Raw genomic sequence first — 23927 nt, forward strand, 5'->3', positions numbered from 1 at the left:
AGAAAAGACGCTATAGCCGCATAGTCTCTGTTTAAGACTTTATTCAAGCCCACATCCAGACTAGTTTCGGGCTTTCTCGAATGAGCCAAGTACAGTGTGTCCTGTCTTATAAAGATCAGGTGCAAAGTGCCCTGGTGGCTTAACCAATCACAGTACAGCAAATAACATGACAGTGCAGTTTGAACAGGTCTAAATGCACTACATGACCTCGCTTGACCTCACGTGACTTCAACTATTGTTCTAGGATTAAACAGAGACTATGCGGCTATAGCGTCTTTTCTGAAGATACGGCATGAGTGTCTACGGTTGGCTTGAGGTTGCCCACTACTACTGCCTATAAATGACTATAATTCGATTACACCCGGCAACTATATTGAAGTAGTACATTAGTATAATACACAATCATGTACTTCAACATGCACAAATGACATCATACGAAAAGCCTGTATTGCTTGGTTGGTTCTTATGATAATTTGCACATGCATGGTGAATATACAAAACAAGCAAATAGACTCTATACTTTAAGCAACTCTGACCTAACTGCACTGTAGAAGTAGAGTCATAATTTTCTGGTCTGAGGGTAACGAAATGCTGTGTTTTCTCAGGGTTGTAAGACTGAGAAAGAAATCTAAGAAGAAGAAGAAATCTAAGAGGTATTTTCAAATTCCAAGCATGTGACATTGAATGGCACTTTTTTCTACAATCTGAAAAGGCACCAAATCGAAACAAACAAGAAGCTTGATAACATTAGAATAATATAAGTGCTGTGTGGTCAGGTTGTTGCATGGTTTTGTTAGATGATCTTGCTTTTGTTAGGGTTTTGACAATGTCAATGTATGAAGTGCTGTGGGCATAGTGCTTAAGTTCATATTACTTTACATTCTGGAGGTCGTGGGTTCGAACCCTGACTTGGTCATACTGTCCATACCAGTTCAAAACTTAAGATACAAAATGTAGAATGCTTTATCTGCTTGGGCACTCACCCCTGGCTCAGTGTGACAGTAAACTACACACCACCACCAGTGGACTACTCCCCTGTGTGGCCCTGGGTCTGCAACAGAAAAAGAGTCCTGTCCACATTGAAAAGTGTGGCAAGGATTTTAATTCAATACATTCACATAAAACTTGTACGATTGATGGAATAGAATGATAAATGTTATCCTCTTGTTTTCAGGGATGAGTCAGCTGACCTGTCCAATCATGGCACCCTGCACTACATCTTTGAGGCCATCATGCCTTTCCTGCAGGTAAAGTTACACACACACTTTATCATTAGTGGGGCACCTACATGTACATGTAATCTGGCCATTACTTAAATTATGATTTCACTTCATTACCTGACTGGGAAGAAAGAACTAAACTTTGAATAAGAAGTTTGATAAATAGATGAAGAAAGTATTCCACAGATACATTTGTAGCTAAAGCAGTTTGCAATGCTTGATTTGCATGCATGTTTTTGCCTGGTAAGGCCACACCAATTTATTTCTTGGTTAACAGAAAAAGATTGGAAAACAGAATCTCAGAAGAATTACTTTGGTGCACACAATTTCATGGTGTGAACAGGGTCAGGTGCAAGTTTTCACCCAGCCTTCTGTTTTCATGATTTTTTGTGTGCTAAAATTGAAATAAAAATCTGTTAACCAAGAAATTAAATTGAACAGGTGTGGCCTAAGGGTCAGTTTATAATACAACCATACAACTTGAAGATTAGTAGATGTCTAATAATGCGAACATTGTATTTTTCATGTGTAGGTGTTCTTCAGACAGTACTACTCTCCTGAGCGAGAAAACTATCCAGAGGAAGCTGACATTGTGGACCTCATGGCAAAATCACTCCTGGTGAGTCACATTTTAAGTCTGACCTTTTTCAATTTTAGTAAATAATGGAGGTCAAAAACTTAAGAGTTTTTGATAAAAAGAACATGACTTTGTGGACAGAAAATGCCAGTTTCATAAGGAAGCAGATTCTCATTCAAAAGTTCCTTTTAAGTGAGTTATTCTCCGTTTCTTTTCATACATTATATTGTAAGTGAAAGAACCAAAAGCTGCTACCTGAATATATATGTCTCACTGTAATTGAAGCTAAGCTATAGATATCAATAATGCACACTCATGCTCATTTTGGTACAGTACCAAAAGCAGCTAGGCAGCCTAGCTTGTCAGTTCATTCCATGACTACATGTACATCTTGATTCAGAATTATTTCCTTTTTTTTCAGAACTTCATTGACGGAGTTGGGACCCTGATTTCCAACATGACCCACCAGAAGAACATGGTGAACTGTATGACCTCCATCCTGTCTGTGGCAACTCTACCAGTCAGGGTAGGTAGGACTTAAAAGTTTTGTGAGAGTTGATTATTTTTTAAATGTCTGAGATTTGTTAATTTCATACATGGGAGCAGTGAGTCGGAGTTGCAACATTACCAACTTGTTTGGCTTTCTTGCTTTTTCTTTCGAGTTATTTTATTCACTGGCTTGTGGAGATGCTATTAACAGTACAGGACATAGAACATATCCCTTACCTGTGATGATAGAATGCAGCAACTTACATGTGCCTGTCCACGTTTCAGGTGATGGAAGACTTTCAATCAACATATGGAAGCGGTGGACAACTGCAAGACATCAGAAGTGATGCCAAAAAGGTTTTAAAACACCTTTAAGCTTACAAAACAATAACAGTTACTGTAAAAGAGTGTTGGGCCAGAAAATGTATTAGTACCTCATGGATATGGCAATATGTTTTGTATGTTGTTTTAAGATTAGAAGAGATATTAGCAACTGTATTACTAAGTTACATTTAGCTGTGGGACTTTTTGGAGCCAAAATATTTTAAAAGTCCTTATTTCTGATGTCTGTTGTAGAGGTTGAAAAATATCACAGAGTCTAAAAGAGATAGTGAGACATCTATTATTTATCATGCTATTAGGCATATCAAGTTATCATTTCTCCTTATAGACAATGTTTCTTATTATTTCTTTATTTCTGTCTGAAGGAATACGAGCGCTACTACTCATCAGAAGAGGAGCTGAATGAACAGCTGAACACGTTTGCCAACAACTGCATGTTCGCCTACTGTGGAGAGAACACTGTACAAGTACAGATAGACTTTCCTTCAGACAGGGGTAAGGTTTAAATTCATTTTTAGTTTACATTCATTTTTACTATCATATCTCATTAATTGGTTTTGGCATACAGGCGAAACATCACTATTGATATGTGTAGGACATTTTTTGTTTATTTGTTTCTGGCTTGTGTGTGTGTGTGTGTAACTGTATGTTTTTGTGTGTATGTGTGTGTGTGTGTGTGGATGGGTGTTTACATGTGTGTATGTGTGTTTTTGTGTCTCTGACTGTGTGTGTGTGTGTGCATGTATGTCTGTATGAGTGTGAGCAACTGTATGTGTGTGTGTGTGTCTGTGTGTGTATATGTGTGTTTGTGTGTGTGGTGTGCATGTGTGTGTCTGTGTGTGTATGTATGTGTGTGTGTGTGGTGTGCATGTGTGTGTGTGTGTGTGTCTGTGTGTGTATGTGTGTGTGTGGTGTGCATGTGTGTGTGTGTGTGTGTGTCTGTGTGTGTGTCTGTGTGTGTGTACATGTATGTGTGTCTGTGTGTGTCTGTGACTTAGTGTGTTTGTGTGCATGTATGTCTGTATGAGGGTGAGCAACTGTATGTGTGTGTGTGTGTGCATGTGTGTGTTTGTTTGCATGTGTATCTTTTTTTGTGTCTGTCTGTGTGCGTGTGTGTGAAATGTAGTTAAAGAGAATTGCACAGCACTTACACCAGTGATTTCTCCCCTATGTAGAGTACAATGACAAGGTTGCCAGTGAAGAGCTGCCGCTTGCTGAGGAGTTTCAGGATCATCTCAAGTGTTTCATCGACCTCAGCAAGACTGCGCCAAAGGAAAGATATGCCATGGCAGAGAAACTCATTGAGCAGCTACAGTGAGTAATTCAGGCTACACCAATATAGTAATGTTCTCATATTCAGATATTATGGACTTGTGCAATGGCCGAGGTGAGAAGAGTGTTTGCCTTGCATTTGATAGGTTGTGAGTTTGATCTCCGAACTGACTGCTGTGCAAAAGATGTTGGCCGGGGTAAGGACCATGGCTACCTTGTAATCCCCACAACCTGAACTCCTTACTAGTGACTTCTCACATGTGTAGGGCATCTCCTCAAGGTTCAGTACAACACTGATGGCTAGGTTGGGAATTGAACCCCTGACTTCTTGGTTCAGGAGAAGCAGGATGCTATCAATCTTAAATTTTATTATGGACTACATCATAGAATATGATAAACAAGTAGTACTACATAACGTGTGTCTTTGTTGCTGGTTTCTTGCAGTATATCGTCCAATAACTACAGGTCAACTCTTGTGGAGAGGATTCAACAGGAGAAAATGGACATCAAGTGCCTTCAGGTGAGAGTTATCACATTGAACATATGATTTTGAATTACTTCTGCTGAGGAGATACTAGTGTGCACATACCACAGGGACACTGCAATCACTGATGCTAAATGGCATTCACACGGAAACCACCATCCCTGTCCCTTAGGTGCTGAAAAACTATGACTCTTAAACCACCATCCCTGCCCTTGGTGCTGAATAACTACTATGCTTAAACCATAATTTCTGGTGCAGAATAACTACCACTGTTAAACCACCATCACTGTCCCTGATGATCAAATACCAAGATAGCAAATGAGGTATGAGGAATTCCAAAACAAACTGCTTTTGGGAAGTTGCTACCTCTACCAATTTAAAGCATCTTTGTCTGTAATGTATCAGACTGTGTAATGTTAGAGACATGCTATGTAATGTTGACTGATAGCAAACCTTTTTGCTTCACCATGTAGCTACTCCGTGCCATGATTCACAATGAAGAACGCAAGCTCCCGGGGAACTGGGAAATGTACCCAAAGAAGAACAAAAAGTTTGTCACAAATTTTTGTCTTCTGCACTCAGTTTACTTTTAGTGTTTGCTAGTATCACTTTTGGAAAAGTGACAATGCACTAGCTCCCTGCTGTAGTATTGCATGGACCTAAGGGCTAAGAAAACAGAAATGGGTATCAACGTATACACCATATTATGGTGTGAGAGGGACTTTTAACAACTTGACTAATCATTATATAATTATATTATAGTGCCTTCATTTAATTTTTTTGTTACATAAAAGATAGACCAACAGCCTGTAAAAAACATTTAGGAAAATTCAGTACCTGCTATTTAGCATATCTTATTACCTGGATGTCTAACCTTCATCGACAAAATCAAAATACAACTGAACAAAGCCTGCATTTTTGTTAGATTGTACTACTAGATAGAATCACAGCAGGTAAAAGACATTTGATATTTTTTTGTTTCTTTACATTTAGGAAAATCCAGCACCTGAAGCAGGTGCAGATGGCCCTTGCAGACAAAGGAGCGCTGTTGAAGATCCTGCCGCTGATATCACGTGACAGTGATGACCTTATTGCAGAGGTGCTGGCTCTGCTGGCTGCGATGCTGTACGGAGGAAATGAGCATGTTCAGGTAATTTTTTACTTCTTCTCTCATCTTTTTTATTGCCAATCAGAATGGCACAGGGGTTTATCTTCTAACCAGTGTACATCACGCAAGATAACTACTAGTAGTAGTAGTAGTCCACTGTTTTCTGCTGCTGCAGTAGTTGAAACATGCAGTTGCTCAAACAACTGGATAGCACCAACCCTATATTATCATTGGTATAACTCATGAGGTCACGGCTTTGTTCGCCATCATGTGTCTGTGAAGTCTGTTGTATTAAACCTGTCTGCTCCGCACTCCCGCTCTGTTGTTGTCTTGTCGTCGCACACGTGTTACACAAATGACATAGATTTTAGAAACTGTCACAGTGTCTGAAAAAAACACTCATTGTCTACTAAATGGAATTTTTTTTGTGTGTGATCTATCATGACCATGATATTCTAATTATTCCCTTCTTAACTACCAACTATCTTAACTGCACAGACTTCAAGCTTAATTTTTTTCCCCTGTAAAATAATAGACAATGATTTTGAGTTGTTTTTTCTCTGGTAGGATTGCCTGATGGACTTCTTCATAGGCAGCAGGGAAGAGATGCTGTTTTCCGCCTTCAAGTCAAGAATGGAACTGTCAGCAGTCATCACTACAGAAAGGTATAGATAGATTTTGACCAAACTTAGTATTTTTAAGTTTTTGAGGAGCTTACAATTTGAGGGGCTAAATCACAAGGATCTGTGTGTAATGGCAACCTTTCAGTGCTCTAGTGACCTCAATATGACAGTAACTGTTCAGGTGCGGCCATTGGACTGTAAGGCTATGAACACAGAAAAGGCTTCCATTCTTTTTCAATACGTGTGGTGGGTTCTTTAACGGGCTTGAGGTGTGGCTACTCTCAAACACGGGACCTCCATTTAACGTCCTATCACAGGGACGTTACTCTCCTTCACAGTGAATGAAAATGTGTAAAATTATTTCCATTTCCACAGGCGACTTCTGGAGGCCCAGCACAAGGCAGAGCTGCAGAAGGCTATGGAGATGGAGAAGGCACTCAGCAGGGCAGTTATCGACGGCAAAACAGCCATGGCAGTGAGTTTGTTTGTTTATTTTATTCAGATCTCCATTAGTGTATTGTTTTCGCAACACTATTCTTCCTGGAGTCCGTATCTGTTTCTTTTTGGTTTTGTGCTTTGCATACCCAGTACACTGCCTGAAAGTTTTCTATGTTTTGATTAGTAGGGACTATATAGGATCAGACCTATAGTTTTGATCCAGTCAAATTGGGAGATACCCCTACTGTTCTTGGTGGCAATTAGTCCCACTCTATTACTGCAACTCAACCATGGAAGGAGTAACTGTTAAAGAGTCTATTTAGCCTTCTCCCTGCTGCCTAACTTTGTAACCTATAGGAAATTGGGTGTCAAATGGCAACTTCGGTGTGCTAAAGGTTAAAACTTTCATGAGGAAGACAGCTGAGTAGTTATCAAAATGTCAGTCAGGTTCATTAAATCTTAAGTGCTGATTCAAGAACCACATTTTCCTTTGACCTCTCCAGGCTGTGAAGCGGCATGGCAGCACAGCCTCCATGATGTCCATCATGAGCGCCCGCGGCCGCGGCAGGATAAAGACGGGCCGGAAGCGCGGCCAGTCCAGCAAATCCAGGAAGTCTGCAGCGGCCAGCAGACCTGAACACGGACAGAGCAGGCCTGCTTGGCCGACTCCGCCGGCCGCAAAGACTCCTCAGAAAGGGACAGGTCTGATTTAGAATTTATCTTTTTTTTTTGATACAGGTTAACAAGACAATCCCAATTGGGTTTTTTTTTCTATCACCTTTGGGCCCAAACCCAAGGAAATTGACTGGCATGGTGGTTTTGTTTTACTATGTCAATGTATTTAGATTAACAGAATGACTCATATTCTATTAATTTAGAGCAGTCAGATTAGAAAATATGGAAAATTAAAATGGCTGATTACGCCCTGGGGAAAAAGGCATGCACGCAGAGTCGCAGACCATATTCAGGGTTTTGTACATGAAGCTTTAACAATTTCAAGGATGGCATTTTTCTGGAGGCAAAAGACTAGAAATATCTAATACATGTCAGTGACCTTGCAAAGGACTTGTAGTAAGTACTTTTGTCTTGCCATTAAAATTGATTTCTTTTTGTTCAGAACCAGCCAATGGTGGCATTGAGCTGAAATCGATGAAGCAGACAGCAGACGCGCTGCTTCGTGCCAGCCAGGCAAATGTGGGGGAACCGTCCACCTCTGCTGACGGACCAACTGAAGTAGTCGTGGACAATGCAGCGGTAAGTACAAATTCAATTCACTGTGATTTCATATTTTTGCAGTGAGTTAATTTTGCATTGGGTTTGCTGTTGAAATATTTATCATTCTGTAGTACAGTACTCAAACATGGAAACAAATATTCACATTGTCATGAATGTGCAGAGAAGAGGTGACCGTAAATATAGAACCATTTCAACCATTTCGAGATTACCTTATTTTGAAAGCATTCTTACCTCAGCACCTGTCAGTGCTTGCTTTGCATGTGGTATCAGCTCAATCATCAGCAAGAGATAGAAAAATGGAATTTCTGCTGCAGTACCAAGGTTACATACCAGGGGGCCCAAAATTGACCTTGAATTTCGGCTTCATAACACCTGCCCACATACCAAATATCATTGTAATCCATCAAGAGGTTCTCGAGTTATGCTGACTACAGTGGTTCGGAAACACAAACAGACAGACAGACAGACAAACAGACAAACAGACAGACACACAGACACACCCAAAACTATATCTCAATTTTTCATGGAGATAAATATCAGGTCATCAGTTAAATTCACATGGTGCTGAAATGCATCTCTTGACTGAGTGAAACCCAAAATTTTAGAAATAGTACATTCTGCTATATCTCTGCTTAGCACTCAGCACTTTCAAGATACACAGTCACCATTACCAGTGGCCTGTGATGGACAGTCACTCCTAAGAGAAAGGCAAATCTACTGGTGCAGGTTCAAGTCCTTTTGTAGACCAGCTGCCCTGGCCATTCTGTTTGCCTCAGGCTACAGCTGCTCTCTCAGTGGAGATCCAAGCCCTCTGCTACAGTGTGATCTACTTTTGCACTACTGTGGTTCAACAGAAATGGACATCAGTGTTCTCACCAGGATTTTTTCACAGCATAGGGGTCAGGTAACGCGGTGCAAGTCACGCATGGAGTGACCAGAGTAGGGAGTCCGGCATGTTCTCCCGGAAAATTTGTAAATTCATAACCCAATGAGACATTATTTCATGCATTTTGAGGGATAAATTTTGTGAAGTAGAGTTTTTCCTCTGTCACAGCCTCATTCTGAAGCCAAATATGAACTTTTTATAAGATTTATGAAGGGTCACAAGGTTTGTCCCAGAAAGAAACACTCCTATGCTGGTTGAAACACAGCATAGGGGTCCAGATCACAGCATAGGGGGTCCAAATCACAGCATAGGGGGCCCCTCTGCTGAAAAGGCCTGGCAAGAACACTGGACATAGTATGACTGATATTTTACCTTTTTTCAGTCCTCCGAGCATAATGACCTGATTGACGAGCTTGAGGAGCCAATTGACGAGGTTCTGTTTGAAGACGACGGAAACATCGAGCTGGTCTTACGTGTGCTAGGCATGATGTGTGACGCTCAACACACTAAGTTACAGGTATGAATTCAGAGGCATCTTAAGTTTTTAGAATCATCATCTCCATATTGCTGGGTAATGTCAATGAATACTTCAAGGTGTTATAGATATGGTCTTTTACTTTTAAACTTAACTTGAAGTTTTACTTTACTTTTAACACTTTTTGGCAAACATCAAATAAAATGTCTTCCTTTCAGTAGTTTCCAGGAGGGAAATCTATATTTTTGTCATGAACCCTATGCAACTCTTATCAAAAAGCATCATGTGGGCTCTTAGATATGCCTGAAGGATGGCTCTCCTCAAACATGGTAGCTCTTCTTTTACGTACCATCTGGGAGGACGTCCCTAACCAAAGCCAGGTACTCATTATCAAGTGAGGAAATTGGTGTGTAGTGCCTTTTCCAAAAGCATAACATTGAGACCTGCTCGGGATTCAAAGTCAAAACCTTTGAATTCTGACCCTGACAACAGTCCTACCACAAGACCACCATTTTGATTCATGTTCATCCTCTTATTTCGTTTCAGGACCACACCCCAAAAGCTTTTGGGTCCTGCCAGGGACTCAAAATCAGAACTTTTACAGGGATTCTGAGTCAATAATCTAACACAAGGCCATAATTTTGATTTATGTTCGTCCTCTTATTTGTTTTTCAGGACTACATCCGAGAACAGCCCGACAACATGAAGTCGTTTAACCTGGTTGCGGAGACCACGCTGTACCTGCAGCTTCACTACTCCAACATCAACAGCGGGAACGTCAGACTGGTCACCAGCATCTTCAACACTCTCTTCAACCTCGCAGTGGTAAGCAAATTAGTCTATAACCTTACAGGAAGTTGCCATCAAGTCCTGTTAGCTGCCACACCCTCAACTTCTTTCAAGTGATCTGCCACTGCATAGGATTTGCCACGCGAGTTGCTGTCTCTTCCCTGTAACTATAGCTTAGAACTAGACTTCAACACACTCTTCCTCATGGCAGTGGTCAGTAAAGCACTCTAGCCTAGATATACTTTGCAGTCAGAACAATACTATTACTGTTAACAGTTATCTGTAGCACAAAAACACATATTCGCTGTGACTTTATGAATACTGTAAAAATGAAACCACAGCAAATATATATATTATTCATTTCAAGATTTAAAGTGAATTATGTGTACTGATGTTTCCAGGGAAACTCCAAAAACCAGGCCATCATTTTCGACACCAAGGCAATCGACTACATTAACTTCATCCTGCGGGAAACCAAGTTCAACGGAGCAGACCAACTTTCGGTGAGAGACAAATTTTACAATTTTCTTCTTATATGCAATGGAAAACTTTATCATAAGACATCATTTTTAGTTTATGTATATCCTGAGATATGACACTGTGTACTTCAATGTATTAGTCTTTTCCATCAGTGCTAAGAGCTAGGAAGAGAAGCAGGATGTACTATGTTTGAAGTCTTTGGTATAAGGTCAGGGAATCAAGCCATGGAAAAACTACCATGAGCAAAGCAAGCACTCTACACACTAGAACATTGCTATGGTACTAGAAATTGACAATTGCTTAATTTTCTGGCTATTTTTCCCACAGGTTGTGCAGTTGAAAACTTCCATTGGAAACCTGCTTAAAGTCATAATTGAGGAGAACGCAAATGATGCAGCACTGGCAAAGGTACCTGATGTCATTGGTAATATAAATGTTACCAATGAGTTAATTTGTTTTTGCGGGGACTTAACTGCGCAGAAGACAGGAAAAACAAATGAAAAAGAAGTAATCAGCAAAAGTGTATTACAAGCCAAAAATAGGCCCAGAAAGCCTGCTATATTCACTCCTCAAAACTGTGAACTCAAAGGTATAAACACATCCTCAGGCTCTGTTTCCAAGTTGTTCTTGCAGTTCAGCTGTAATATCTTAAATCTGAGAAACAAGAAACTAGATCGATGTGGCCTAAACCTGTAAAAACATCAGGAATATTGATTTTCTAGCCAGGAGATGGCATTTCAGAACCAAGGAGAATATATACTGTACAAGCTGTATTTCAGAAGCTATGCCATTTGCTGCTAAGATCATGAAATAAAATTTAGTTTGATCGGTTGAAATTGGTAAAAACAGGAAATTTTCAAAACCCTATGTCTGTTATACAATGTTTTTTTCTTGTCTCACAGGAAATCAAAGATCTGCTTGATGAGGAGGCTGTCAACGCAACATTGGTCGACAGTTACTTGGAACGGGTAAGTATCTTAATATACAGTCACACACTATAGTTACTATTACAGTTACGGTCATGCCAAAATTCACATGAATCCAAGGACTTCTCCGTAATTAATAAAAAAGCTGCTACCTGTACTACTAGCACCTTTTCTTAGTCCATGCTAATCATGCCATGCCCCATCCCCCTCAAAATTGAACAAGATAAACAAGGTCCTTTATATGAATACAATATACCTAAGCTGTTTCAGATAATACTGCATCAAAGTAAGTTAAAAATTAAGTAATGATGAAACATCATTAACTTAACTTAAGCCCTTGTCAATTGACATAGCGTATTGCCATTAACGACTAAAAGGGAATGACTTTGCAAAAAAGCATTTTACAATGTCTTCACTTTTTCATGTTGTTTATAACAGAAGAAAACCACAGACGAGACGTTGAAGAAAAGCTGGCAGCACCTCGGCTTTACTTTCTTCCACATCCTCAAACGGTTTCTGGACCTGGACAGTGCACTCGACCCAAAAGGTAATTGACATGACCGAATATAGAACTCAATTTGCCTCAGGTGTTCCATTCTGTGCCCAGGCATTTACTATTATAAATCGCTTTAAGTTTGCAGGGATTAGTTTCACTGTAATTGTGTGGTCCCGATTTTTGTTGTTGCTTTGTTTGTATTGCATACCCGTTATATAAACATCCTGATGGCGTAACACACCAGGTTTGTACTGACAAGTACAAGCTGCACATTCTGACAGATTGTTTTCATCAACTCACACCGGGAAGGACCCCTACTCTTTTTGATAAGTGTGGTTGCTTCTGGGGTCTGGGCCAAACACCCTGTCATAATGACACCGCAACACTATGAGTGAAAAACAAAAATTACTGTAGCACTAGAGGCAATCTGAAACCAAGATAGTGCAAGGCCTCACACCTATTAACGACTTGGCAAGCTTAAGGGTGCTATAGACATCCTGATCATAGATTTTTTTTTATAGTAGTTTACGGCACATTTTTGTTGCAGATTTCCAGAAGACTGAAGACGCCAAGCAAGCATGGGCGTTTTTCGAGGGAAACACGTTGTCCGTGGAGGTCATCAAAGACAATGAGATTCAGAAGGTGCACTTCAGGATTAGAAAGAAGGTGAGGCATGCAAACTCCATGCCACATTTTATATGTCTTATTGTGTGCAAGGATGAACTGACGCAGGCCTTTGAAGGACCCTAAGGCCTATAGTGGTGTCGTATATCCTTATACCAGTTATATCAGTATTTTTGATCAACTTGTCATTCTCTTGTAATTTGTATCTAGACATAGGAAATGATGGCAGTGACTCAGTTTTATTTTTAGTAATGAAAATAGAATTTGAAGTAATAAATGATTATCGAAATTGACTATGATGGTAGTGAGAGTCATGATAACAGTGGTATGTGTCACCAGCACTGCCTGTAAATTCCTACCAAGGACATTGTGTGAAAAAAGCTGTGATGTAGGCAATAATACTTGTTTGCTCTATGATCCATGTACAGGACCTTCTGCGGAACGAGGTGAAAGAGAAACTGAAGTGGAGCGTGGATCGCTCGTCGCCTAGCAACAAGATCCGCGACTTCATCGATTGGTCGAAGGACATCCGCAGGGACATCAACTACCAGGCCTGGGTCCGGTCCCACAAGCTGGCCGCGTTCTTTATCGCACGCGAGTAAGTGCTTTAAACTTTGAAACTCCAAACTTCAAGAGACATTGAGAATTAAAAAACGTATTTGAGAACCATCTTTAAGATTCAAATCTTCACTTGATGTTGAATGTTGTAAACAAGGTTTCAAAAATTAGACGAGTTTTGTTTGCCTGATCAAAAGCACAAGTCCCTATTATGCATGATATTAACTATATTTTGAAACATAAAGTTTATTGCTAGTTGAAGGTTGACAACCTAAACTTGAGAAAATTGAACAACAATTTGCAATGGCCATTTGTGACATAAATCATTAGAAAAACATTTTATTTTTTGTCATCTTGCACATGTATGATTTGATTTTAATGTATGATATTGCTTGTATGATATCCATTGCTAATGGGTAATTCATAATTAGCTTAAGGCTGTGAATGCTAATACTAATAGGAAGATTTTGCGTCACATGTGTCCTGTGCCTTCCTTGCAGAGTGTTCTGGAACCGAGCCATCATTTTCCTGACCCTGGTCATCAACATCTTCATGTTGTCCACATGGAACGCACCATGTCCTCAGCACTATGGGTTAGTGTGCAGTGATATGAGTCTCAAAGCCACTCCTGGATATCTAAACTTCATCAGTGTAACTCATCTTAGGGTAGCGTGCATAGTCCAGTGGTTACACTACCAAAAATCATTTGAATCAAATTTTCTAGAAAAAATAACTTATGGGAAGAATCTGTAAGAATAAAAAGTTGAGGAAACAAAAAACAAATCTTATATTAAGCCAGAGAAAGCAATATTTTCTTATTTTTCTAGAAAATTCTTATTGGAAAACAGCATGCTAGAAATACTTTCTTGAACTTTCTTGATATAAGTTAACTTAAGAAAAAAATTCTTCGTGTATGGTTGACATAGACCAGACTTTCCAGAAGGTTTCTTGAATTTTCTTGTTTTTCCATTGTATAAGAAAATCTTTCTCAACATAAGAAAATGACAAAAATAAGAAAGAATAAGAAAAAGATTTTTGGTAGTGTAGTGGCCCTGCCTCTGGAACTAGGAGCCGTGAGTTTGGTTCCGGCTCTAGTTCTAGTTCTAGTTCAATAGTCTGTAAACCCCCTATTAGGGGTATCGCACAGACGGGGTGAGGCGTAGCTGCAGTGTCCGGGCTACGGGTGTGACGACAGCAGCCTGCTCTTGAAGGTGTCCAGTGAAGGGCTGTCTACTACGTGGGCGGAGAGGTTGTTCCACTCAGGTATTGTCCTTGCAAAGTAGGCGAATTTCGCAGTGTCACACTTGGGTTGAAGGGTTCTGTACTTATGAGCGTGGTTGGCACGGGTACGTGCGTGTGCTGGGGTGAGACGAGTGGGCAGGACAGCAACAAGACCGTTTGTGATCTTGTACATCATCACCAGACGTGCGTCATGACGTCTTGTCTGGAGTGACGGCCATTTCAGGTCCCGAAGGAGCGCTGTAACGCTGACATCCTGTCGTCTGTAGTTGCTGGTCACGAAGCGGGCAGCACGTCTGTTGACCATCTCCAGTGCATCGATGTCCTTTTGCCGAAAAGGATCCCAGACGACTGCCGCATATTCCATGGACGAGCGGACAAGGCTGAAGTATGCAGTCTCGCGGACTTGTCGAGGGCAGAAGCGGAGATTCCTACTGAGAAAATTTAGTGTGTAGTTTGCTCGTTTGGCTGTTGAGTTAACATGAGTTGACCATTTCAAGTCCTGGCTTAATGTGACACCGAGATACTTGGCCTCTCCTGTCTGTTGGAGTAACTCGCCGCACATCTCGTACATCCTGGTGAGAGGGTTCTTATTTCGCGTTATGGACATCGTGTTACATTTCTTTGGGTTGAATTTCATGCCCCAGGTAGTGGCCCAATCCTGTAATGCGACAAGGTCTCTCTGCAGGATAACTTGGTCTTCCTGTCCGCGGACCTCTCGATAAACAAGGCTCTGTCGCTCACCTGACATGCACGCTACCAAAAAGGGTTGCAGTCCTAATATGACTTGACGTTAAGCCGTGGTCTACTGTTAATTGTGCATGTCAAAAGAGAGCTAGGGGAATTTCTTTGGTACATTGAAAACTTTGATATATAGCGTCTGTCTTCTCTGTCGACCAGTGGAAGAATAGCTCTTCAGTGAGCTAAACTGGTTCGATATCACTTTCATTTAGGCTGGTGTATGCATGTAATTTGTGTTTTCCCATTTTATGTGCGTGAGCCCTGAACCAAAGATGCTTTTTTAAGAGTATTTTGTAATTGTTTACGACAATAGTGCAAGGGAACTCACTCCTGGGTATCTAACCTTCATCCTTCACGGCTTCAGTGTTTGTAATTGGTGTTCTCCCGTTCCAGGACCCGAGCAAACGCGACGTGCGCGAGCCCCGAGCCGAAGACGCCGCACGGGATCCTGTGGAGCCGGGACAACGGGCCGTACGAGGTCACCATCTACGTGCTGGGAGGGATCCACAACATCCTGTCCTTCTGCCTCATGATCAGCTTCTTCCTCTCCAACAGGCTCAGGCTGCCCGACTGGAACAACACCAAGGCATGGTTCAGGTAAGAGTTATATATAATTATCAACAGGCTCAGGCTGCCAGACTGGAACAACACCAAGGCATGGTTCAGGTAAGAGTTATATATAATTATCAACAGGCTCAGGCTGCCAGACTGGAACAACACCAAGGCATGGTTCAGGTGAGAGTTATATATAATTATCAACAGGCTCAGGCTGCCCGACTGGAACAACACCAAGGCATGGTTCAGGTAAGAGTTATATATAATTATCAACAGGCTCAGGCTGCCAGACTGGAACAACACCAAGGCATGGTTCAGGTGAGAGTTATATATAATTATCAACAGGCTCAGGCTGCCCGACTGGAACAACACCAAGGCATGGTTCAGGTGAGGGTTATATATAATCATTAACAGGCTCAGGCTGCCTGACTGGAACAACACCAAGGCATGGTTCAGGTAAGAGTTATATATAATTATCAACAGGCTCAGGCTGCCTGACTGGAACAACACCAAGGCATGGTTCAGGTAAGAGTTATATATAATTATCACAGGCTCAGGCTGGAACAACACCAAGGCATGGTTCAGGTAAGAGTTATATATAATTATCAACAGGCTCAGGCTGCCCGACTGGAACAGCACCAAGGCATGGTTCAGGTGAGGGTTATATATAATCATTAACAGGCTCAGGCTGCCTGACTGGAACAACACCAAGGCATGGTTCAAGTGAGAGTTATATATAATTATCAACAGGCTCAGGCTGCCCGACTGGAACAGCACCAAGGCATGGTTCAGGTAGGAGTTATATATCAACAGGCTCAGGACTGGAACAACACCAAAGCATGGTTCAGGTAAGAGTTATATATAATTATCAACAGACTCAGGACTGGAACAACACCAAGGCATGGTTCAGGTAAGAGTAATATATATATAATTATATAATTATCAACAGGTAAGAGTTATATATAATTATCAAGAGTTATATATATAATTATATAATTATCAACAGGTAAGAGTTATATATATAATTATCAACAAGCTCAGGCTGCCCGACTGGAACAGCACCAAGGCCTGGTTCAGGTAAGAGTTATATATAATTATCAACAGGCTCAGGCTGCCCGACTGGAACAACACCAAGGCATGGTTCAGGTAGGAGTTATAGTTTTCTCTCCTGTAACATGATAGAAATGATTTTATTCAGTAAGGAACTCGCGGGCGGACACAACCGAATTACGTCCTTACTACATAGTCTATGCATCACAACCGCATGAAACAATGACTTGCAGCCCACTAATATTGCAGCGATATTATTAATCTAAAACATAACGAAAACAATTGCACAGTTAAAATCTAAACTTTTGCCTTATCATGGTTATCATGGTTAATTGTTTGAACCAGTTTGTTTGGCTTGTAGGCCACTTTTCATTGGGGTCATCAGGGAAGAGGTAAGGGTTATAAAAATATAGCAGATTTCCTCATCATTAAAGTTCTAATAAATCTACCCTACTGGTCTTCCTGGGTAGTGTGGACTATATTTCATGATATTTATCAGTCTCTGTTCCTTTTCCAGCAAAAATTTCCTGGGCATAGAAATCCTGAATGCGCTGAAGCAGCGGGTCTCCAAGCTCGAGATTCAAGTGTTCAGTCTGAAGACTCTGTACTATGTGGTATGTACTTTTTTTTACTTTGTCATTTATTTGCTTGTTTCCTAACCAAACAAGTTTGTGAGGAGTATAAAGTAGAGTGGGTTCATTCCTCAAGTAAACCGACATCTTTCACACCGCAGTCGTCCCCCCAAAAACATCTGAAGCCGCATACTTCCCGTTTAGAACTTTTAAACACTTAACCTGTCACAGACTGGTTTCACTGTGTTGGCTCAATCTTCGGTGTACCGAGTTAGTAAGTGACACTGTTACCTGTGATGGCATTTCAGTACCAAGGACAGGATAAAGTGTCCTACTTTGTGCAAGCTGTACATAAATTAAGAAGAATTTAAGTTGGTGTGGTGTCAATAGTGAAATACATGACTTTTGTTCCCTTGTCCAGGTATATCTGTTGGGGGTCCCGTGTTTTAAGGCAGTGCCTGTAAAAACTTACCCTGCTACTGAAACAGCTAGGAAATTTGTTGCCCTATCTGCAACTAGGCACTAAAAGATTCTGAACGAATGAATGAACCTGCATTATTATGTGTGGTATCTTAGCCCTACAGTTAGGTCACATACCATGGGGCCCAAAATTGACCTTGACCTTTGTCTGCCCAACCGTATACCCACATACCAAATATTATTGTAATCATTCCAGAGGTTCTTGAGTTACCGGGGTATGCTGACTACAAAAATTCCCGAATCACAAACACTGCACACACACACACACACTGTCAGACACACACACACAAACATGCCCAAAACAATATCTCCATTTTTATGTACTAGATAATATCAAACATTACATGTTCCGTTGCCCAGGCCTACCTGATCTTCTCCATCCTGGGGACAGTGTTCTACGGCTACTTCTTCTGCTTCCACCTCATCCACATCGCCGTCAAGAACCAGCTGCTCATCAGGGTCATCTCCTCGGTCACACTCAACGGTTCGTCGGTTTGTCTGTCTGTTTGTTTGTTAACTGGAAAGTCTGTTTGTTTGCTGAATATCCTGAGTCTTTCCAGCTGTTATTTTCAATGGTCGGTTTGTTGCTTTGATACATATTAAATGTGATTTCACCTTAAGTTTAGAGAGGAATGTCATGTTTTTGACATGTGTGTGTTTGCATCTGTGTGTGTGTGTGTGTGTGTGTGTATGTGTGTATGTGTGTGTGTCTATCTGTATGTCTGTGCAGGTGTGCATGTGCATGTGTGTGTGTATCTGTGTGTGTGATTCGGTGTATGTGTGTCTGACCATACTTATATTTTTATCCATTCTCAGGGATATCGCTGTTGTGTGTGTGTGTGTGTGTGTGTGTGTGTGTGTGTGTGTGTGTGTGTGTGTGTATCCGTGTGTGTGTCTGACTTAATACGTTATATTTTTATCTTACATAATCTTATCCATTTCCAGGGAGATCTCTGTTGTGGGTGTGTGTTCTGGCCATCATCTTTATCTATATCTACGCCGTGATCGGCTTTGCCTTCTTCAGAGGCCACTTCAATGAGGAGAAGGGCCAGTTCTGTGAGTCTCTGGGACAGTGCTTCGTGTCCACAATGCGTTACGGTCTGATGGAAAACCTCCATAAAGTAAGTACATATATTGTACATTGGACATTTAATATCTGTTGAAATATAGTCTTAACTGTGAGTTTTTTAGTTGAAAAAATACTGTTGTATTCTATTCTATTTCTGACTATGGTGTTAAACATACGGCAAGTTAGTCTGCAACTGTTGCCCAACCAGCCAAAATAGAATCTGCTAAATGCAATTTCAGGATTTTGAACTAAAATCACATATCAGTTTTTTGAAATACCTAAAGTATCACTCTGTAGCCCCCGCCTTGAAAACACAAAATTTGTTTTTGCTGTAACAGTTGTTTTTGCCCTCTTGTGAAGACCTTGTATTCATTTCATACATTTACATTGAAAAAAGGCATGTAGAATATAACCGCAGGTCTTTGAACCCCAAAAAATGGCAAAAAAGTTTCAATATACTTCATTGCATTCATTTTGTTTAGCCTTGGAAAAAAAACAAAATAAAATGATATCTTAGATTCCTCCAGTGATTACCTTGACGTTATTTATAGATTTATGTGAAGTATAATTGCAGGATTAGGAACACAAAATATCTGTAAACCCTTTTTAAAAAAGTTTAAATCTATCTTCACAACTATCTTTCTGTAGCCCAATCATTTCATTGGAAAAAATCTTTAAAAAATCTTAACGTTTTAAGTCCCCTTTTTGACGACCTTGTTACCTCATTCTATCTCCTAGCCCCTCATCCCGCCATCTTGGGTAACTTTCGAGGACTATGCCATCAAACTGCTATGGGACCTGACCTTCTGGGTCATAGTCACCACGATCGGCCTCCGCATTGTCTTTGGCATGATAGTGGACGCCTTTGTGGCCCTTAGGAACAAAAAGGTACGGATTTCGCCTAATTTTGCTCCCCATTTTTGTCTCGCGCCGCTCTCTAGGCGATCCTGCCTCCGCCGGGGGTAACGTTTGTTGCGTACGCCCTTCGACTGTTCTGGTACATGGCCTTCTGGGTAACGCTGATCATGGTCGGACTCCGACTCATCTTTGGTATAGTGGTGGGGGGATTCGTCTCTTTGCGGAACAAGAAGGTAAACTAAAAAAATGGGTGATTTGGGTGATAGAAGTAGCCTAAACCTTGCCAGTCTAGAGTTGTAGCGAATCGGCATGAAAGACTTAGTGTTGTAGTGTCTTGGAGAAATTGTTGTAACTTTTTGGGGGAAATTAAACTCACATTGTTGTAACTTGTTAGCAAGCTCGCATTGTCGTAATACACCTCTGAAAACTGGCATTGCAGCTGTGACTTCTTGGCAAACTGGCATTGTTGTAACTTCTTATCAAACTGGTTGTTGTAACTTCTTAGCAAACTGTCATTGTTGTAACTTTTTAGCAAATTGGTATTCTTGTAACTTCTAAGCAAACTGGCATTTTTGTAACACCTTTGCAAACTGGCATTGTTGTAACACCTTGGCAAAATAGCATTGTTCATCTTCATGTTTGGGGGATCTCTTGAAATTATGTGTTTCCATCATTTTAGGAAAACTTGTCAATGAGTAATATTTGTGTCACTGGTCACTAAGCTTGTGTTTAACTTCACAAGGGTTAGATGTGTTAACTTTTTCACAAATAATATCCACTTCCTAATTCACAGTACGGGTACTATTATACGTTCTAAAATGTGGCAAAAATAAACAGTAATTTATGGGGACTTTGTGTGATAATTAGAGCTTTAAACATTCTATTTGGTAGTCGTGAGCTTGACTTTGAGTTGTCTTATTCTTTTGTCCCAGTGGCAAGCTGACTTTGACATGGCCAACATCTGTTTCATCTGTGGAAGGACAAACTACGACTTTGAGCGGTTTGGGAAGGTCGGAATTTCAAACAGCTTTTTTTTTCTGGCAACTGTATTCTTAATACATGTATTGTTTTAATGTACCTCATATACATTTAATTGAAGAACTTTAGATACTCAGTAACTTGAAAAAAATTCTAATTTTCATTTTTTGTCTACAACATCAAGGAGGTTATGAGATTGATGAGTGTCAACATTTTGCTGAGTGAGTGAACAGTAAAAGTCTGCATGTTCTGGGTTTTTAAGTTTAAGTTGAAGCCAGGTTTCCATGATCTTGAAAACCTTCTTGATTACAGCTCATCATATCCAAGACAAAATTATTGATTTATCTTTAATGAATTTGTTGTACAGGAAATTTTCATTTAGAGAATCTAAAGTGTAATTTTGTGTCTGTCCCAGGGCTTTCGACGGCATGTGAAGAACGAACACAACATGTGGTCCTACCTGTTCTTCTTCATCCACCTGGATGAGACCAACGAGACCCAGTACACCGCTATCGAGTTCCATGTCGCTAAACTGGTAAAATATCATCCCTTTTCCTCGTTGACACTCACAAAGCCTCTGTCACTGTCTCTTTCAAAAGGAATTTCTGTTGAGTGTGTACAGACCAATACTGTACAGACCCGCACACTCTGTACACACCGCCATAGAGTTCTAAGTCGCTATGCTGGTGAATACATTGTATCATCATTTCTTCCCACTGATACTTGTACTGTAACCAATCACTGCTTCCTTCAAAATTAATATCTAGGAGCCCCATAATCTGTACACACATTGAGTTTCATGTCGCTAAACTCAGGTAAATATTAAATTCCCGGCTCTAATCCCACTGACACCAACAGTGACAATGTTCCCTTAACTGCCAAGGGTTGGATAATTATAACTTATGTAATAAGGTTTCAAAAAGTCATTTGCCCTATTGGGCAAGTACATGAAAAATCTACTGCCCCGACCCACTTTTCTCTGGCTCAAAATGACTTGCCTTTGGTGCAGCCCAAAAGTTTGGAAACAAAGTTGCAGCTATTTGGATTCCAAGTCTAAACCATCATCTTTTCTGTAAACTTCTTGGCCAGTACCTTTGAAGACGGTTACTGATCGATCCTGTGTGTTGCTTATACAGATGCAAAATGAAGCATACGAGTTCTTTCCCGTGAACCGTGCCTTGAGCCTAGACAACAAGAAAGACGCCTACGACTCCAAACTGGACAACCTGGTCCTGCAGGTGGACCAACTGGTCAAGAGGCAAAAGGAGGAGGTCTGTACAAAATCCTGTTGTTGTGCTGTTGTTTTGTTTGTTTGTTTGTTTGAACCTTTATTCATGAAAAGCTCAAATCAGCCTGCAGGCTGCTTTTCATTGAGGTCATGAGGGAAGAGGTAAGGGTCAGATAAAATGTAACAGAGATACGGATTACTTTATTTAAGTTTAGCTTTGAGGAAATATTTTGTAACCTGAGTTTTTCATTAAGTGATGTACATCAAAAGATATACTGTAAATGCATTTAATTTCGCGGTAGTGAGAAAATGGAGTGTTTGCAGTAGTTTTAACTTCACGTTTGTGACAATAGTAAGCATGGGGGAAGGGGGTCGACCAAAAATTTGTGGTGGTTTTAAGTTCGCGGCAAAGAGCTTACTGCAAAAACTGCGAACATAAAACCACCGCGGACATTTCTGCATTTACAGTTAATACTTTGCACATAAACACCTGATGATACTGTTAAGAAAAATAGTAAGTTGTCTCTTGAACTTGAAGGTTTATCAAATACGATTTCTGTGGTTGCAGGATGCCCAGAAGCGTCGCCAGGAGGAGAAGATGAAGCAGCGAGAGTGGGAGGAGAAGCATCGAGCAGACTCCGCCCACACGCCGGCACTCACCGTCAAGTCTAGCACCTCCGGGGAGGACACTGCTTTTTAGTTTCATCATTAGTTTCATCGGAGAGACCTTACCTTATAGATCCTCCCACAACTCGGCACTCACCGTCAAGTCTAGCACGTCAGGGGAAGACACTGCATTTTAGCTTCATTGGTGAGACCTTACTTAATAGATCCTCCCACAGCTAATGTTGTATCTGTCAGCAAACAGTATTCCTAGGGAGGACACTGCTTTTTAGTTTCATTTTAGAGACCTTACCTAATAGATCCTCCCTCAGCTAATGTTGTATCGACAGCAAAAAGTATTCCTTATCGTAATCAAAATGCATTTTAGGTCAATTGGACTTTTTTCCTCGGATCTTAAAGATAATGCTAAGGCAACACCAATCAAATTTCTTGGTTCTGAGATTTTTAAAACTAATGCTGGATTGGAATATATCAACTATTTAAAAAAGTTTGTACCTTTGTACACACATGTTTCTGGGAGTTACTTTGAATACATCCCAGTTCTATGTTTTCAAGATAATATTTGTACTTATAACATGAACATGCCCAAGGCAATTTTTTTAAATGATGCTAGATTTGAATATCAAGTTTATCATCTATTTAGAATAGACTCTGGGGGAAATGTTTGTACCTTTGTACACATAGATTCTTGGAGTTAATACAGGGAATACATCTTGAAGTTTTCCTCCCAGTCATATTGCATGCAGCATATAGGTCATAATTTGAATTTTTATCTAGCATTGTAAGTTCATTGACAATGCACGGAACTTGTCCATTATACATGTATGCTATAAATTAAGTGATAAGTGAGTATGAGGCCTCTCGGGTCTCAGCGCTGACTATTCAGTTCAGCAGTAAATTTGTTCTGATTGTTACTTATCGCTATCATAAATGAACTTTAAATTTAAATATAGCTATATCAAATATTTAAAGAATTATGTTGAAATATGTGTAACACTTAAATTATTATGTATGGTTATCTACAAGTAAGACTTTAATGACCTCATATATTCGCCAAATAATGTTAACCTTTATTAACAATGTGTCATAAAAATGTATGTTCTTTACAGACTATGGAAGTTGTAAAAATACTTTATTATGCCCCTGTGGACCTGTTGTTTCTTGCTAGATTTCCCGAATAGCAGGTTACATTTCAGACTTTGTACTTAACAGAATAAAATTTAAAAAATGGTCTGTCTACACCCAGGGTCTCAAGTCTCTTCTTTACTCCTTTTGGCACTGTATTCACGTATGGATATGTCAGTATTTACATCTTAAAGGTCTGTAACACATTTAGACTACCAACTTATACAGTATACTAAAAAAAGATATTGCAGTTCCACAGCAACCTGCTATAAGCCAAAATTTACACCACCCATGCATTTGTCACCTAAAAATCAGGACCACAGTGCGTCCAACATCAAAGATATATTTTTTCTAATTGCTGCTGCAGTACCAGAGGGCTCACAGT

At 40.3% G+C, this 23927-nt stretch overlaps 2 protein-coding genes across 2 annotated transcripts; both read left to right on the plus strand.

The window, feature by feature from the left end:
* Positions 1-1883: 1883 nt before the first annotated feature.
* On the plus strand, positions 1884-7266 carry LOC136443851 (uncharacterized). Its single transcript, XM_066441218.1, has 11 exons — positions 1884-1889; positions 2219-2323; positions 2572-2643; positions 2994-3123; positions 3804-3942; positions 4345-4420; positions 4858-4934; positions 5378-5534; positions 6060-6157; positions 6491-6590; positions 7057-7266. The coding sequence occupies exons 1-11, from the start codon at positions 1884-1886 to the stop codon at positions 7264-7266; spliced, it is 1170 nt and encodes a 389-aa protein (XP_066297315.1).
* Positions 7267-10597: 3331 nt separating this feature from the next.
* LOC136443852 (inositol 1,4,5-trisphosphate receptor type 2-like) lies at positions 10598-23658 on the plus strand. Its single transcript, XM_066441219.1, has 16 exons — positions 10598-10606; positions 10747-10827; positions 11322-11387; positions 11784-11892; positions 12389-12507; positions 12894-13059; positions 13484-13616; positions 15397-15600; positions 17126-17222; positions 18021-18144; positions 18606-18781; positions 19468-19617; positions 20520-20597; positions 20981-21100; positions 21702-21836; positions 22362-23658. The coding sequence occupies exons 1-16, from the start codon at positions 10598-10600 to the stop codon at positions 22491-22493; spliced, it is 1899 nt and encodes a 632-aa protein (XP_066297316.1). The 3' UTR covers positions 22494-23658.
* The last annotated feature ends 269 nt before the right edge of the window (positions 23659-23927 follow it).

Source organism: Branchiostoma lanceolatum, chromosome 10 (genome assembly GCF_035083965.1).
Source record: "Branchiostoma lanceolatum isolate klBraLanc5 chromosome 10, klBraLanc5.hap2, whole genome shotgun sequence".
Lineage (NCBI taxonomy): Eukaryota > Metazoa > Chordata > Leptocardii > Amphioxiformes > Branchiostomatidae > Branchiostoma > Branchiostoma lanceolatum.